The sequence below is a fragment of the Sceloporus occidentalis genome, unplaced genomic scaffold, assembly GCF_023333645.1.
Source record: "Sceloporus occidentalis isolate IW3139 unplaced genomic scaffold, rSceOcc1.0.p SCAF_7, whole genome shotgun sequence".
NCBI lineage: Eukaryota > Metazoa > Chordata > Lepidosauria > Squamata > Phrynosomatidae > Sceloporus > Sceloporus occidentalis.
In genome coordinates, this window is record NW_028316987.1 from 57,396,939 (window position 1) to 57,415,989 (window position 19,051).

General features: G+C 39.2%; 1 protein-coding gene across 2 annotated transcripts in view; it reads right to left on the reverse strand.

The window, feature by feature from the left end:
• Positions 1-2,880: 2,880 nt before the first annotated feature.
• Positions 2,881-19,051, reverse strand: part of SNX10 (sorting nexin 10) — a 56,579-nt gene continuing 40,408 nt past the window's right edge. For both annotated transcript variants that reach the window (XM_089533048.1, XM_089533049.1), the window contains exons 5-7: positions 18,877-18,975; positions 5,413-5,628; positions 2,881-4,992 (exon numbers count right to left, since the gene is read on the reverse strand). In XM_089533048.1, coding sequence (XP_089389174.1) covers positions 4,911-4,992; positions 5,413-5,628; positions 18,877-18,975 — 397 coding nt within the window. In that variant the 3' untranslated portion in view covers positions 2,881-4,910. The remainder of the gene's footprint in view (positions 4,993-5,412; positions 5,629-18,876; positions 18,976-19,051) is intronic.

A 19,051-nucleotide genomic window follows, 5' to 3' on the forward strand; every position in this document is an offset into this window, starting at 1 on the left:
ACCCACCTCAAGGTCGCCATAAGTCAGAAATGACTTCAAGACACATAACAGCAATGGGCTGCATTCATATTGCAGAAAGGATCCAGTTTGAGCCCACTTTTAACTGCTCTGTTTGAATGCAATGGAATCCTGGGAACTGTAGTTTGTTGTGGTACCAGAGCTCTCTGACAGAGAAGGCCAAATGTCTCACAAAGCTACAATTTTGAGCACACATAAGCAGCATGAATTGACATTTACATTAGTTTTTTTTAAAGCTTTTGTTTTGTAATGTCCTTCATTTGTCTCAAATGTCATTCATTCTGAGCACACCCAGGAAGCATGAATTAATATATTTATATGAGTGCTTTTAGCTTTCATTTGGTAATGTCCTACACTTGTCATAAATGTCCTCCATTTTGAGCATGGCTAAGAAGCATGAATTAACATTTATACTAGTGTTTTTTTATCATTTGTTTTGTAATGTCCTCCATTTTTCTTGAATGTTTTCCATTTTGAGCAGGACCAAGAAGCATGCATTTATATTCAAATGCATGTTTTTTAGCTTTTATTTGGTCATGTCCACCATGTGGTCATGTCCTCCATGTTTCCTAAAGTCCCTACATTTTGAGCATGCCTAAGAAGCATAGATTTATATTCATATGTTTTAAGCTTTTATTGGATTGTGAGCTCCCTTTTTTCTTGAAGGCCCCTGCATTTTGTGGTGCCTTGTGCTCCTTTGCAGTTGGGACATCTGGACACAGTGTCCTCATGTATATCTTTTTTTAATGTGGTCCGTTGCCATGGGCAACGAGATCAAAGCCTGCAGCCTTCCCCCCCCCCCTTTCCTATGGTTCCTTTTACCTGCCCACCCACTTTCCCTACCCTTCCCTCTGCGCTCATGGAAGGCACCATTCACCCCAAGAGGGGAGGAAGGAAGAAGGAGGAGGGAGCTGGAGAGAGTGCTGAGCATGCAGCATCCTTGCAAGCAGCCTGGAGCCTTTGCAGCTGCAGTGGAGAGGCAAAAAGCATAGAAAGGGGAGAAACCAAACTAACCAGTCCAGCATGTGGGATGGGAAAAGGGGTGGAGGAGGAGGAGTGGGGTGGAAGAAAGAGTGGACCAAGGAAGGTAAGCAACCAGCAACCTGCTCCTCCAGGTGGGGCTGCCTTGAGCCAGGCTTGGAAAAGAGGGAGGGAAAAAGGGGGAGAGAGGGAGGGGGGAAAGGGGAGGTTTGCTGATGACTAGGCATTCCTTGTGTGGCTCCTAGGGTGAAGCCAGATGGTGGGGAGGGAGGGAGTGGTGTGTCTTTCTCTCTGTGTGTGTTTTTTCCTCCTCCTTTTAATGTAAAACTTTTTTAAAACAAAGAAAGAAAAAGTTGTGGGAGACAGGCTTGCTCAAAAAGCCAGGTTGGAAACTGGGGAGAGGTGGGCAAGGGTTGCTAAAGGAGCCTTCTGCCTACCCACTCAGCCCATGCCATTTTAAAATGTCTGCTTGGAGAGGGAGTAAGTACTGAGGAGGAAAAGTTTTCAGACTGCTGAGGGAGGCACTGGTGAAATGAGGCCATTCTCAGTTGGAAGTTTTAAAAAGTCTTAAAGTTGGTGAAAGGCAGTCATTCCAAGATATTTGGTGTCGGATTCAACCAAGATATAAGTTTTCAGGGAAGCAATTGGTGAAGTGAAGCCATTCCAAGATACACAGTTGTAAGAGTCTGGGTGAAGAAAGTAGTGGAAAGAAGCCATTCCAAGAAAGTTTGGTGTCAAGAGTCAGCAGGAGTGCAGAAGGGAAGGGGTTACTTTGAAAAGGGGGGAAGCTCAACATTTGAGGACTGAAGAGAGGGACTGACCACCCAGCCTTTGATAGTTTCCTGGTTTTTTGATACTGGCTGTTTAATGTTGAAATGGAGCTAAGCAGTTTGTCAGGCAATTGCTGCTATCATGATATTTCACTCTTCCCTCAAAAGGAAAGTGTGCAAATGTCATACGCAGGTGTTACCAGGAGCTGGCATTTTCATAGCAAAAGAGAGCATCCAGATCTTTATGACATGGATGTATAGTTAGAATGAGGGGAATGATCCCCCCTCCTTGTCAGTCTGGCTATTTTAGGCCTTTCCTTTAAAAAGAAGAGATCTTCTTTTTAAAGAAAAGGCCTATATATATATATATATATATATATATGTGGAAACTTTACAACTGACAATGAAGGTTATTCAAATGCAGCATTGATAAAACAAGCATGGTTTTGAAAAAGTGAAAACACTAGCTTATGAAGAAAAACTGTTGTTGCTTCTTCTTAGTGTTATTGAAAGCAAAGCTCTTTACGCTCTTTGTTCAGTGTCTGTTATGTTTATACATAAATTTATATGAAGTAGCATGGCTGACAAATTGAGCTGTATAATTAAAAATGAATACAACAGGGAAGTGCTTCGGGTTTTTTAAAGGCTGTTCAAAGAAGCAGATTGTTGCATTCATGCTTTCAGTGTGTGAAGTGAGTCTGTGAATGATCCCCAAATGTATGTCATGGTTTGTATTTTTTCCCCTCCTTTTAACATAACCATGAGATATTAACAACAACAAGATCTTTTAGAGCAGTCAGTAATTGGAAAATGCATGTATTAATGAAAAATATAGGCTTGGGATACATTCTCCTTTCTTTTTGTTGAATAGCAATTCTTTATGTTTTGTGTAAAGGCAAAAAGTGAATGCATTTTAAAGAACAAAGAATGGGGTGAATCGACAAAAATAAATGCAAGCAATTAATGTGAAGTTGAAAGACTCCGTGGTGTTTTAAAAAACCAACAATGCAGTCCTAGATGTGTCTCCTCAGAAGTGTCTCATTGAGTGTTTACAACGAAACATCCTCCAAGTAATTGGAGAAAAAAAAATCATTATCAAAGAACGACAAATATAAAAGTATACAACCAGCATCTGACATTTAAAGAACAGTAAAGAACAGTGTTACATATAGAATATTTTATTTTGAAATGTGATGAAGTACAAACATTTTGTAGACATATTAAAAACAGTAAAACACTCAGAATAGCAAACATTTAGGCATTCAGTAACAGTTTGGTAGATCAAAAACACATTCAAAAGGAGACATAGAATCCTACATGTACTTAGAAGTAAGCCCCTGTAAACCAAATAACACTTACTCCTGAGTAGACATGCATAGGAGTGCACTGACAGTGTGAAAGGCAGTTGTCCACTGTACAGAAAGAAATACTATAACAATACAAAATGCAATTTGTGCAAAATGTGATAAAGCTAATAACATCATTACATATTACAACAATTTGGAACTGGATTGGGCTGCTCTAAGATAAACCTTGACTGGAAAAGTTGCTGTAGTTCACTATCCTCAAACTGAAATAATGAAGTCACTTACTCTGGAGCAGACATCACATAAGTGGCAGCATAGTGGTATTACGAGGTGTTCAGGCTTTGCATATTACAGTATTTATATTATATTTGTTTTAGCAGACTACTACATTTAAAGTGCACAAATTTATTCAAATTAACAGTAATTAGCACAGATAAGTATAAAGTAGACAATATCTTATTCAAGTTTTTTAAGTTGCTGTTTTAGATGGTTTTCTGTTGATATCTTTTGCTCATTCATGGTAACAGTGACAGACACACTATTTACTGTGTTAACTTTAATATTGTAACAGTATCCTAAATTCATACCTTGCTACTGGCTCCCATTCACTGATTTGGAGTAAGTATTTTTAGCAACTCAACCCAAACATGAGTTGCAAGATGTTTTGATGTTTAATATACAAATATTGACATCATCAACATCAATGGCTCAAAGTAGCTTTTGTTTCTAGTCCCCTCTTCCTTATTCACTCCAAAAAAGAAAAAAAATAGTTTGCTTTATTTGAACAGAAAGCTTGTTCTAGTAAATACATTTTTGGATGGAGTGCCAATTAAATTATCATGGGACTGACAAACATACAGAAATAAATTTTCAGAGTTACTCTGCTGAATATTTTATTTTAAACATAGCTGCAAGAAATACTACTAAAATAACAGCTGTATGTCTGGAAGTTTATTTCTGATTATGACTGGCTAAAATCTTCCCTTCCCTATTATTCCTTATTGCTACATCACTGTAAAAAGAATAAAATAACACATAACATACATACATACACACATACATTCTGTAAATGGCAGGCCTAATCAAAGGCACTATTTTTTGAATCGCAACAAAAGGCAAAATGTACACAATGGCTTGTGGCCATAGTGAAATATACTTAAGACTATGAAACTGTACTGGATTTCAGAATATCAAACTACACTGATAAGTGACTCGTAGTGGTTGCAACATTATACTCAATGTGGGACAAAGGCTTTCAGCATGTTTCTTAAATCAAACACCTCATTTGGTCACTTAATCCTTTCTGGCTGCAGTCCTTTCCTTCTAGAAATATGTATATTAGGATTTACTCCTGAGGAAACATGCACAAGGTGCAGAGTGGACTGATTATGACTTAAAAGCTGTTTGGTTTCAACGATATAATTGAGTTATGTAGCTAACTAACACCATACTTGAAAGACAGTGGAACTGTCATTTAAAATGCCAGATGAAAAAAATCTCTTATGAACTCCAAGATATTAGATTTTCAAATGTATTTTAAAACACTGAATTCTAAGTCCCCCCCCCCCCCCCGCCTCCCAACCTTACAGTGAGGTCCATAAAATCTCAACTAGAGATCTCATTTATATATGGAGTCTTGCTACAGGCAATATTTGTATCATTTGATATTATAATGCATCCGCTGTAAAATGAATGAATGAAGAAGCTGTTTTGAAAGCTGAGAAAATACGTGCCTTGGCAACTGGGCAGATGGTACGTCTGTGTCACAGGCAACCTTCAACCATAATAGAAGTTACATTGGTCATTATAGTGATGGCAATGTACAAATGATATTTCAGGGTTCCTCAGGAACTGTGCTTCCTTTACATCCGTGTGAATTGCTATCATCACTGCTGTGTCCAAGCCCGGAGGATGAACTGCAGAGAAAGGGGCGGGGGAAGAGAGAGAGGAAATTGGTTTTCACAACACACTCAAAGCCTGAGTAACAGAGGAGAACTTTAATTATCCCCAGTCACAAAAGAGAGACAGGAAATTTGGACTTCTAATTAGCCATTTGGAGTGCAGTTGGATATTTTTTTAGCGAGATAATTTAAACGCGAATAATTCAAGTCTGACTAAATGAAATTCACATAATCAGAATGCAGATAATTGAATTTCTACTGCATTCATTAATTCAGTGTGGAGGTGTATGTGAAGACTTCTATGATGAGCTGTCACAGCTCAATAAAATCTCAGTCAATTAATTTTTTCATTATCTTAGCACTGCATCAACAACAACAAAAGTGAAGTGTGTTTATTATCATGTGTGGGTTTTTAGGAAAGTGTAAGGAAGTAACCTTTCAGAATCTGAATCCGCAGAATTTTCTTCTTTTTTTATCTCTTTGTGTTCTACAGGAAACTTCCGTTTCAAGCAGGCAAACTCGTGGATCGCTTCAGCAACAGAATATTTTGTATGTCCTGATACACATGCCTCAATGTCTTCTGGACTCAGCTGGGTTTGTACAAAGAGGTGAAGTCGGCTGTCTGAAAGCAATAGTGGATTCTGGAGGATCCTTAAAAAAAATAATCCAAAGATTTAGCTGCCATCCAATATTGTTTTGCTTTTAAGATATTTTGAACTTATACTCACTGCAGTTTTGAATGTGTTATAAATATTAAAATGATTGAGCATGTGTTGTCTTTATTAAATTATTTGGAATTTTAGGTGAGTAAAAACATGAAGCTAATAGTTATGAACATCTGGTATAAGAATAATTCCAAGGACATTTTTTCCATTTAACCATCTGCTACTACCATGTGGATCAATTACTTTTTTGGCTAGGGTGAAAGGTGGGGCGGGGGGGAGAGAATAACATGCTATTAGGTAAACCGATTCACAATCAGCATCTCTATACCTGTTTTAAAAATTGCTCCATCAAAGTAAGGGGCACTGTTGAAACGTAAGATATAAAGTCTTTAATGAACAAGTGTATTTATTCCTACAGATACATATGTATAAACTGAATATTGTAAGCAATTATGTATTTACATGTTATACAGGCTGACAAAATAATTTGAGTACTAGGGGACATTTTCTTAGAATTTTAATTACAGTGTAATTTTGAATTAAAAATGTTCAGTTAAGCATATAATGCATACTTAGCATAATGTACATTAAACAACAGGATTTTCTTTTGCAACTTCAAACATAGTACAGTAATGTTTAGTATTTTAACATTACTAAACAGTCTAGTTATACAGCCTTTTTTTCCAATCTTTTTTGTAAAGCACTTTAAAAACTTATGAAAGAGTATTGTTCTAGCAACTGCAGAATCAGGCCCTAAAAATTCTACTTTATATACCCATAATGTAGATCTCTAGTTGTTATAATTAATATTTTATGATCTGTGTTAGTTTTGGAAAAGTACATGTTACCTATTTAATCTTTATATTTCTTTTAATCAGAATTTGCGTAATAGGAATTTGCCAAAATACACAATTTCAGAAGTATAGCTTATACTTGGCAAAATGTTACTGATAATTTCTTGCAAGATAAGTCATTAATTTAAGATGAACAGTTAACGCTGTTCCCTACTCTTACTCTCTCTGTTCCCAAGGGATAACTTAAAAACATAAGTTCCGTCTTCTACCTCATAATAAGCACATTTTGCCTGGAGGTATTAAAAATAAGAGTGTGATACTATAACCTCTCAATGTAGTGTCATATACCCTTAGTCATCAAAACCTAATCTGGTCAATATATAAATTCAGAAATATCTCATACAGACCTGTTCTCTAACCTGGCATTTTTCCAATGTAGTGAACTACAGTTTTTATCATCCCCAGCCAACATGGGCAGGCTGGTTATGATAGTAGTTGTAGAGCAACACTTGGAAGGCAAGCAGCAACTAAAGTAGGAGAAGACAGCAATCAGGATGGTTTAAGAGGAAAAGATGTTTAAACCATGCTCAGTTATATTTGTCTGAAAAATGGGAGGGTATTCAAATCCATTTTGAGTACTGTTCTGTCCACAATCTGAACCAACCTTTTGATTTTGCACTCAGGAAGGTTCAGAAAATTTGTATTTTATCCTGTTTCAAGGAGAATGAAATTCAGTGGAACCAAAATGAAGAGGTGTTAAGAAGTTTTTCTTCTAAAAATCCTATTTAACTTATTCCATGTACAGTCAGACCTCCGTATTCGTGTGGGATCCATTCCAGACTCCCGCACCCATAGATATGAACATCCGTGCATGCCCAAGTCCCATGAAAAGTAATGGTGGTGCGGTGCGCATGCGTCCACTGACATGGTCATGTGTAAACACCACCACTACTAAAATGCGGGCTTGCCATCCGTGGATGATCAAATGTACAGATGGCAAGTCCGCCAATGAGGGCAGACTGTACTGCCTACACAATTCTGAACTATTATCTAAAACCAAGAGGGATGTGAAAATAGTTTTTCTTTTTAAGTAAACAAAGGGTACTCAAAATTAAGTTGTGGACTAAATTATATTTCCAAGGAAAATCAAGAAATATGTATAATTGTACCAAAAAAGCCCCAATCTCTGTTTCTACTGTAAAAAGGATTTTGTGGGACCATATGTCCATGGACTCCAGTTAGCTGGGTTGCTCCCCTTTGCAATTAAGTATGACATACATATCAACATATACTTCAAACTGCAGTGGAATGAATATGTTTGGAATCCAGTTTGGTACTATTTCTCTCAATCAAGAAACGGCTGTTTAATTCTTCCAACTTTCAAAACAACAGCAACCTAAAACACCCTGCTATGATGTTTTTTACAAAGTACAGATTGCCCCTCTTTTTTGAGTTTTATATATAATATGTAGTATATGCAAATAGAAAGATTACTTTTCCTGACATCAATAATAATAGTACAAAGCAATATACTAGATACAGTTCATAAGTAATGAACAGCATTGCCAAGCTATGGAGGAATCTATTCATTTGCTTAACTCTTCCATCAAAAATAAATGGGTTTTGAAAGCATTTAAATCTGGCTGGATCAGGCCCCCTAATCTGAACTCAGTACCTTTTTTGGAAAGTAGCAGTAGAATCCATAATTCAGTCATAATTCAGACTGATTCCTGGTACACAAGATTCCCCAAAATGTACAGACATTAACAGTAAGAAAGCTGGCAATTTTGTTTATTGATATCCATATTTCAGAAACTTATTTAAAACCCTCTTAAATACTGAATACATCATGCATACAGTTCTGTTCCCTGGTGTTTTTTAATGTTTTTAATAAAAAATACTGTGCTTATAGTTTCTTTTTGCCACCCAAGTAAAACCTAAGTAACAGTTCACAAGATTACACTACAGTTACTGCATTGTTGCTATTTGAAATGTATTTTATTTTCTTTATAAAATAATAGGTAATCTTTAAAATTGATTTTTGATGGTTTGAGGCATTGCTCCACAAAAGTAATGAGCACTAATGTCAATGATATTGGACAGAAATTCATTTTAGCTTTATTTCATGTCCAGTGCAATTTTGCTAAGCCTTGAACTGCTGAAACAGTGTTATTAACTTGCTGGTAACCTAACATATGGGAACAGCAAACAAAAGTGATAAGAGTACAGGTTGATCAGCACCTCAAGGCTACCATCCTCCCCCCTTGCTATAATTCAATTTCCAATTTTATTTTACATTGGCTTCATTATTTTACTGTTATTCTCTTTTCTGCTTAATAGTGCCATCTGGAGGCTAAAACACACACACAGAGAGAACAGAAATAATAAATCAGAAAGATTGTCTTCAAACAACAGGTATAACCTAGAAATACAAACATGTCAAAAAAAAAAGAGCTGACATGATAACAGAAACATGGATATTGTTCATATACACGTCCTAAAAGAGATGAATTTTTACACTGCTTCTTGCATTAACAGACTATTGATTCAAAAGTGTCATTAAAACACAGTTTTGTTAACACATCCTTTTTCTCCCAATTGAGAGGAGCCTAGACTTCATTTCTGTGGCAAAAGTAGTGGGCTGATAAGCCAAGATTTAATCAGTCATAGAGAACTCATGATCTTACCCTTCTTTGCTTTGCCTAGTATCATATCCTGGCTTGTAAGAAGTGTTTAAATCAGTTTGGGCATCATGAGAAAGTGACTGATATATCGAAACAGGATGGAAATGCCACTAGGTGCACAGCCATTGTTATTTGACAAATAATGGTTGCCAGCCCAAATATCTACATTCTGATCTGTTCTGATCTACAAGTCTGTCACCAGTTATGAAATATGTTCATGAAATCGAGGTGGACTGCCAAGAAGACATGACAATCTTCCTTCAAAGTTTGCAATGGCCAGCTGTGGTGTTCAGAATGTAACCTGCAACCTAATCCTGTGAGAACCAATGTGGTGTAGTGATTTGAACATAGGATTATGACTCTGAAGGCCAGAGTTTGGTTCCCTGCTCAGCTATGGAAACCCACGGGGTGACCTTGGGCAAGTCACACACTCTCAGCCCCAGAAAACCCCATGATAGGTTCACCTTAGGATCGCCATAAATCAAAAATGACTTAAGGCACACAGCAACAACAACTAATCATATAATGAGTTAGGCAAGCTGAAATCCATCAATTTAAATGGCATGTCTATGGGGTGAAACAGACTGATAAAATAAAGTGGCTTCCAGCCGCTTTGAGGCCAGGGCGCTTAGATGATGAATGCCTTGAAAACAGCTAGAAACTGGACTAAAGCCATGCTCCAGGGCTAAAAAAAAAGTAAAAAGAACCTGGGGTAATCTGACAAGGCAGAAAAATGCAGTTTCATGCCTGCATATAAATGCCCTGATGCGAGTGTGGGGCTGCAGCAAAGCAAAGAAATGAAAGTGCAACAACTCCAGTGGATGTAACTCCAAACCAGACACCTAGGGGCATGTAGGAGGGGGCGTAACAAAAATAAATTATCCAATTTAGTAACAACTATCATGTTTATTGCAAGTACCCTGGAATGTTCACATTTACATTTTTTCAGCAATGTCAGAAAATTGCAAACAATGCATCTTTTGTAAAGAGAAACAAAAGTACACAGAGTGCAGAGTAAGTGTGTAGAACTATGATTGAGACAAGGTCAGATGAGTCCAGCCACACACACCAATACCATAGCATTGTAGGCATAGGGAAACCCAACAATTGATACTAACCCACTCGTACATTTAACATGCATAGAGATGGGCTCTACATATATGCCTATTGTTATTGCATGTCTTCATTTCCAACATGGTGACCCCAAGGCACACCTATCATAGGATTTTCTTTGCAAGTTTCTTCAGAGGGGGGTTGCCATTCCCATCCTCAGAGTCTGAGAGGGTGGGACTAGCCCAAGGTCACCCAGTGGATTTCCATGACCAAGTCAGGATTCAAACTCTGGTCTTCCAGTGTCCAGTACCCAAACCATTGTACCGCACAGGCCCTCACATACATGTCTATATGCATAAATAGGGTTCTTCATGTGAGAGAATCCCTGACGAATTAGGATCTCCCTTACAAATGGAAAAACATTTTGTACACACACAGGTGTGCTACATACATCATTTTCCTGTCTAAGGCAACACTGGAAAAACCCTATTAAAACCAACTTCCCCTGTTTGCGGCCCTCCAGATGTTTTGCACTATAACACCCGTTAGTCCTATTACAAAACATCGGAAGAGCCCCAAACTTGGGGAGTCAGTTCTAATGGGCTTTTCCAGTGTTAGAATCATCTTCCTCAGCCTGGGTACCATCACATGTTTTAGAGACTATAACTCCCATCAGTCCCAGTCCAAAACATCTGATGGGACCCAGGCTAAGGAAAGTGGTTCTAAATACATTTGGAAGGACTCAGCTTGGAGAAAGTTAATTAAAATCATAGCCAGATAGAGACTGAAAGACACACACACACACACACACACACACACGGGGGGGGGGGGATAGGTGATAACAGGAATAAACTAAGTGTGAAAAGGAATCCACTTGAAGAGAACCAGTGGTCAGTTAAAAAGATATTAAGAAGTAAATAATCAACAATAAGCCACTTTTGAGGTAGTAAGAAAAATTCTCAAGAACTTGATTTTTGCTTTACTTTTAGCTATAACTCTACTGAGATGCAGCATGCACACTTATTTAGAATGCATTGTTTTTAAGACGTAAGCATAAACAGAGTATGCTTAGGTCTGTCTGGCTGCCGCATATTGTATGTAGTATATATTCAATTTAAAAGCCCCCCTTACTGTAGTAAAAGGGAAAGCAAGTCTGCACATGCTCAGGGCATGCTATTGCTTCATATAATTGTGGACAGAGATCACTAGGCCTGTGTTAAGCCTGGAGTACTGGCATACAGAAGGCTTCTCCAGATCCTAATCTCTGCTGGAATGCAAGAGTACAGAGCCATATTTTAATTGATCTAAAAAACAATTTTGAACATCAAGGCAGTCTTGCAAGATGTTTGCTTTTAGACCATTCACAGAGGTTCAGGATGTGAGATTCAGAATGCATTGCTCCTCCTCATACTAAAGCAGCATTTTTAATAAAAGCAAAACCATGTGGTTTGTCTTGTTTGGACAGAGGCCAAAATCTGGTTCTTTTCAACATGATTTTATTAGGTATATTACACACTGTTCTGTTGGAGGAGAGCATATGGCTAAGTAGCGCAACTTAATCCTAACTAAATATTTCCTGTATCTTCTGTAATGTAATATAGTGACAGATGCATACTTGCATGTGTGCAGAAGGTTAACACTCTGATTTTGTTTTCAACAAATTTACTCAGCCCATTTACATCATATGATGGGTGGTGGGAGTGGGAGCAAAGCAGGAATCAAATGTACAGAAACAAGCAAACACAGCCTGTGTTTTGGTGCCCTCTATTGAATGCACACACATTGTGGATTCAATAGGAATTCTTGAAAAATGCAGGGCTACCTTAACAAAGATCAGTGTCCTCCTTTTTCTAAAAATAATAATTAGTTGTGACTCAGTGAAGATCCATAGATTTCAGTAGCTTTACTCCAAGCAAATCTAAGTATGAATCCATTGGTGTTTTTAAAAATAATAATAATAATTAAACATGCAATGGGCTTCCTAAAAGACATGTAGCATACAGACAGGAAAGCTGGGACAAACTAATTTGGAAAGCATGCCACAGAGACTTTCATAGCTATTTAAAATCCCACAGTAAAGAACGATAATTATTAAAAGACCTTATTTGGAGTAAAATTTGTGGCTATACAACTTGCTTTCAAATCATAAACATTCTGCTCAAAACAGCCCTCTTTGGAATTAAATATTAATATCCCAAGAAGGGTTTGCAAGAAATTATTGCATTGGGAGCAAAGGACAGAGAGAACCACACACCCCCTTCTTCCTGCATTGTATTCAGGCACAATGAATTAACAGCATCATCTTCCCTGAAATACAGCCTTGTATTTGGACCAAGGGGGGGGGGTAAATCCTCAAGAACGTCCGCAATTATCTAAACCTCCAGGAACTGGACATGACCGTACCATGTGACATGTGGACAGACATGTGGACAAGTTGTTGTTGTATGACTTCAAGTAATTTCTAATTTGTGGCCACCCTAAGGCAAACCTGTCACAGGATTTTCTGAGGCTGGGAATGAGTGACTCGCCCAAGGTCATCCCCAGTGGGCTTCCATGGCCAAGCTGAATTTGAACCCTGATCTCCAGAGTTGTAGTCTGATGCTGAAACCACTATTATACCAAGCTGGCTCTCATTAACACGTTAACATAACCAAATTTGTATGAAATCAGTAAGCATGGTTCAGCAGACAACACTCTGGTGCAACCACTACTATCACCACCTCCCTCACTCCCTCTTTCACACACACACACACAGAGAGAGAGAGAGAGAGAGAGAGAGAATAATGCCCAAAGGAGAAATTTTCCCCACACCCTTCAAATAGCAGTACCATGGTGGGAGAAAGCACCGAAGCAGCCTCTGTTTAGTTTTTTTGTGGGTTTTTAGGGCTATGTGGCCATGTTCTAGCAGAGTTTCTTCCTGATGTTTGCCAGCATCTGTGGCTGGCATCTTCAGAGAACGTTTGCCTGGAAAGGACTTGGCTATATATACTGTGTGACCTGGAAAGGCAGGAGTGATTTGTATGTATATTGTTTGTTGCTAATGGCAGGCCTCAGGGTGTGAGGGTCTGCACCAGAGGATTAATGTCTGCTTGATAGTGCTCACTGTCTGCTGGGCGAGTTCTCATTTGCATTTGTTGAGTCTTGCTATCTTTCAGGACTGGTAGCCAAACCTTGTTTACTTTAAGGGTTTCCTCTTTCCTGTTGAAATTGTCCAGGTGTTTGTGGATTTCAATGGCTTCCCTGTGCATAATGACATGGTAGTGGTTGGCATGGTCCAGAATTTCAGTGTTTTCAAACAGTATTTTATGCCCAGGATGGTTTGTGCCATGTTCTGCTACTGCTGATTTTTCTGGCTGATCCAGTCTGCAGTGTCTCGTGTTCCTTGATTCTTGTTTGCACACTGTGTTTGGTGGTCCCTATGTAGACTTGTCCGCAGTTGCATGTTTGCTCACCATATGAGGAACCTTTTTCCTTCTTTCCCTTCATGCTGAGCAAAGTCATCTCAGGAGGTGCCTTTTCTCTCTCTCTTGATTTGTTCTAATGACTAGACATGTTCTTGAAATAGGGACAAGCAGGCTTGTGTCTTCCACATATCTTGGATAATAACTCCAAGAAGCCCCTGCTTGCAAGACCTAAATCATCATAAGAACTGCAGAGCTGGAAGAGATCTCAGTCCCCCATCAGCCCTGGAATCCATAACTAAAGAATTCTTGATGGATGGGCATTCAACCTATGTAAAAACTTCCATGAAAGAGAATCCACCACTTCCAAGGTTCCATGGTCCAAAACACACTGCAGAAGTAATCCAATTTGAGACCACATTAAATGCCCTGGCTCAATGGAGTTTATCACACAGGGGGAAATTGTGACTTTAAACAGTGATTAACCTGAGAAAATCATGCAACTGACATTAAAACGCAATTAAAATAAGATTAACACAAGAGTCATTATCTTGTGAATAATCAGGCAATAAACAGCAAAAAGGTTATTCACAGGAAAATCCCATGAATTATTTGCTGCTGTTTCTTGCCTGGTTATTCACAGATTAAAGGAACTTTAATCACGTTTCACTATGCCGATGTGTGAAAACCATTAGCACAACTGCACGATAATAATAGATTATTCACGGGATATCACTTTGAACATGACATCATATGAAAACCAATAGCCCAATTGTGGGATTATCACAGGTTAATCACCATTTATACATCCAATTGTCCCCCCCAAAATTGTAGTTTTGTGAGACATTCAGTCTTCTCTCTCAGAAAGTTCTGGTGTCACAATAAACTACAATTCCCAGGATTTCCTAGCACTGAGCCAGGGCAGTTAAAGTGCTCTCAAACTGGATTATTTCTGCAGTGCATTTTGGACACATGTCACTTTCATCAGTTCTTACCATCAGAAAATTTTCCCAAATAGCTAGTCAGAATGTCCTTTCTTGTAATTTGAATCCACTGGTTTGAATGGTGCCCTTTGGAGCATCAGAAAACAAACTTGCTCTATTTTGCTCTTATGGGAGTTGAAATCCAAAACATTGGGTGGGCAAGAGATTGACACCCCCACTTTCCTAAGAGGCCTACATTCAGGTTGCAGACTAGCCATGGGATGTATAAACAGAATCAGATTAGGAATGCTACATATGTGACTATAGCCATGCTGCTAACAATATAAATAAGTGAATTTTGTTCATAGGCAGCTACTGCTTTAAATTACATATTGCTTTTTGTCATTTTTAAATGTCTGCATATTTTATATGTAAAATGCCTGGAATCATTTTTGTTTGCTTGTTAGTATGTTTTTTAAAGAAAAAAGGTTAGCAACAATGACAACAGCAATGATGATGGTTATACAGTATCTGCTGACATTTGCTTTGGCATGCAGCCTGGCTACTTGCTTCCCACCCTTCCTCCCAATCAAATAAAGGACCACAGCATAAAAAGTAAGCTCTTTTTCTCCCACTCCCTCACATTCAGTTTGGAAGAAACAGATTGATAATAAACCTTCCAACACTAAAACAGCAGCATCAGGTATTTACAAAACTTAATGCACTGGGGGATGAAGTAAGGTAAAAATACTGTGCTTAAAATAATTAAATGGGAGTGTCAACTAACCCGGGCCCTAATTCACTTTAATAAAAGAAAGCAACCCTTCAGTCCCTAGATTCAATGTTCAAACTAAAAGCACAAAGGAAGTAGTGTGTTCAATGTAATGGGGCACATTCTTTCCCTGACTGGCAATTCTCGGCACAGCAATCTAAGTGTCTACTGGCTAAGAAAATTACTGGTTTCTGAAAACGTTTTGCAGCTCTTAAATGTAGGAACATGTCTTGTGCTGACTCAGATCATTAGTCCCATCTAGCTCAGGACTGTGTACATTAGGGGTGGGCAATGCCACCCATTTTTGTAGCTCCTGGACTGCTTCCACTAAAAACACCGATTGTCTTCTAAAACAAGGACTAGCCCTCTGTGCCTTGTTTTGCCCCCAACAGCATTTTAAGGAAATTTTCACAACCCACGTCTAGACTGACTTTTACCAAACAACATCTAAGTGTAGAAATGTCTGCTGTTTGAAGTATACCATGCTGAACTTGATGCTAAGGAGAGGGAATGTCAGCACATTTAGAGTCAGGGGTATATGTAAGACAGTGGCCAAAATGCAAACATTGCCCACCCCCAATAAAAATTCCATCTCCACCGCTGGAACCTTTATTTAGTCCCCAAATTTCTAGTATAATGGTAACTTAAAACTTCAATTGAGTATATAGAAATACAATTTAGGCATCCAAAGAAAAGGGACAGGTAAATTTACCAAGGGATTATAAACAGGAAATACAAACTGAGAACCATTTATTATGTCTCACTTTTTGCAATGTTTGAAATGTGGGGAATTAAGGAAATTTTCATGAGGGGCAATTTGTTTATGCATCATATTTAGCAATGCAATACAACATTAATCTCCATTTTCCTCTTTAGTTCCCTTGAATGCAAGGGAACTCAAAGTTAAGATGCTTTGATTTCTATAATGAACAGGGCATACAGATGGGAATCTCCTGCCTTGCAACATCTAAAGTTAGCAAGGAAAACCCCATTCCTATCCACCAGTCAGCCTGGTGATGTTTATATGACCATGGAATAAAAGTGCATGGTCATATAAACACTGTAACAGAAGCTATAATCCAAGCAATTTCTCCCCAGATGTTATAAATCCCACTTATGAATGCAAGTCCTCTGTGCCAGTAAAAATTGGCAGCTACAGGCCATGTAAGTACAGCAGCACTTATTTCACTGGATCTTTCAAGGTAATCTGCCTGCAGTGAAGACAATTATGGAAAGCTCTAAGCAATGGGCCAGAGATTAAAGATTTGTGTTTTGCTGGAGTTTCTTAAGGAACTATGGTGTGTTACAGACGGGCCCCTTGAGGCGCCGTCATTACGCGTGAGGGGCGACGCTTCCTGATGCGCCTTGTCCCTCGCACGTAATGAGTGCGTCAAAATGGCGGTGCCCTATACAGATGGGCGCCACCATTTTGACGTTGCGGATGCATAGCATCCGGACGGCACACACCGGAAGTGGCACCGCGAGTGCGCGCCTCATGCCTTGTGGCGCCTCTTCTGGGGCCCAGGAAGAAGTGCCATTTTGGCGCTTCTTCTTGCTCCGCGAGGGAGCCGTGTGGTTTGGCTGCTGCGGCTCCCTCACGGAGCAACCGGCAGCAGCGCGAGACTGCCCCTTCTGGGCGGTCTGTAATGAGCCAATATTTATTACATCATATCCTAACCTCCAATTGTGACGATCACTAAATAGCTCAAGTGATAATGCAAAGGTTGGTGTTGCCACAAGTGTTTTGGATTAAAACTCACACCAGACCCAAAAAGCACAACCAGTCGGCAGTGTCATGGGAATGGTAATCCAAGGCATCTCCAGGGCCTTTGGCTGCCTACCTCTGGAATAAGAGTATTTAATACAAATAACACAATACTGTTGTTGTTAGCTGCCCTCAAATCACCTCAACACATGGTGACCCTATGCATGAGGCCAAGGTAAGAATCGAATACTGGTCTGTAGAGTTGTAGTCCAACACAGCTTGACTGTATAGGTAGGAAGTTATCGGTGTTGTTAACTGCCTCTGAATCTGACCCGATTCATGATGACTCTGTGGATGAGACCTCTCCAACCCCTCCCCTGCCCTCCACTGCTCTGCTTAGATCCTCAAAGTTAAATGCTGTAACTTGGTTCCATCAATTCCAAATACATGCTTGATTGTACAGGTAGGTTGGTAAAGTTGTTGGTGTTAACTTCCTTCAAGTCTGCCCCAACTCATGGTGACCCCAACCCTAACATTTTTTTTAAAAAAACTTTATGGATGAAACACCTCCAAGCCCCCTATCCTCCACTGCTTTGCTTAGGTCCTGCAGATTCAGCCCTGTGACCTCCCTGATTGAGTCTATGCATCTGGTATACTGTCTTCCACTCTTTCTACTGCCTTCTACCTTTCCTTGCATTGTCTTTTCTAGTGAATTGTGCCTTCTCGTGATGTAGCCAAAGTACAACAGCCTCAATTTAATCATCTTGGCTTCCAGAGAGTTATCTTTTTGGCCATCCATGGTATTCCCAGCACACTTCTCTAGCATCACATCTCAAATTAGTTGATTTCTTCCTCTCTGTCAGTGTCCAGCTCGCACAGCCATACATGGTGTATTCTTTCATTGCTGCCCTTCCCATTCCTAGTCTTCTTTTTATTTCTTGACTGCAGACCCATTTCTGATCGATGTTTGATCCAAGGTACCATATTACTGTAGGTCTGTTTTCATAGCTAAAAGCAGTCTTGGTTCCTATAGACCTGAATATACTGTTTGAAGTGCTGAACTGCCATTACAGTAGTCCCTTTCTTTACGCGGAGGATCCATTCTGGACCCCCCCCCCCCCCAATGTAAGGGAAATTCCACAGATGCTCAAGTCCCATTAAAGATAATGGGGCTTGTGCCTGTGGTGGCACACGGGCCATTATTTTTCCTGGTGCACAGCGCCACTTCTTCCGGCGCGGCTTCCAGCATATGCGTAAGACGCGCCCGTGTATGATGTGGGCACACTGTAATAATAGACTGCAGTCTACTAGACTGGTGAATGGCCTGGTGAATGTGTTTAAAACCATTAATCTCACCACTGAAAAACAGTGTTACAACAGCACTAGCATATCTCACAGACACAATTGCAGAAACCTGTGTTTAATATCACTGTGATTTTTAACTAATATAATTATGATTTGTACCACCAGAAATTCTTGTTTGTGCCTCAGGTGACCTAACACTAGAATGACACACTGTCTTGTATTAACTCTCCCTGCACCCATTTTTAAGCACTGCCTTAATTGGGGAATTTGTCTCTTGCCTTTTTAAAGAAGGTTCGTATCACATTTCCACAAAAATAGGTACACTGTCTAATACAGTATTTTATTCAAAAGGGGGTGGGGGAAGAAACCCTATAAATCCTTGAGCCAATGAACTGTCATGGTAATAAAACTACAATAGTCTCTCAAGCATTTCTGCTGAATTGCTCTAAAGCACATTAGCAAAAGAGGATGTGTAAATGCATATCTGTGGCCACAAGGTGGCTGTCGTGTACAAGAGAAGAGACATGATGAAGCAATCAGAAATTAATTATCCTCATTAAAACAATACAACCAAATGGGGGAAAGCAATACACTCACTTTTGAAGAAACTCTTGTAAACCTTGACGACGTTGATCTACATGTTGGGGATTATTTGTGTTAAAAAAAGGAGTTTTGGATGGAAGTTCTGGCAATTGTCTAATAAAAGAAAAGGAACAGGAGTTGTTAGTGGCTCCAAATGAAAAGAAAAGTGATTTTTTAGAAAAGGATGCTG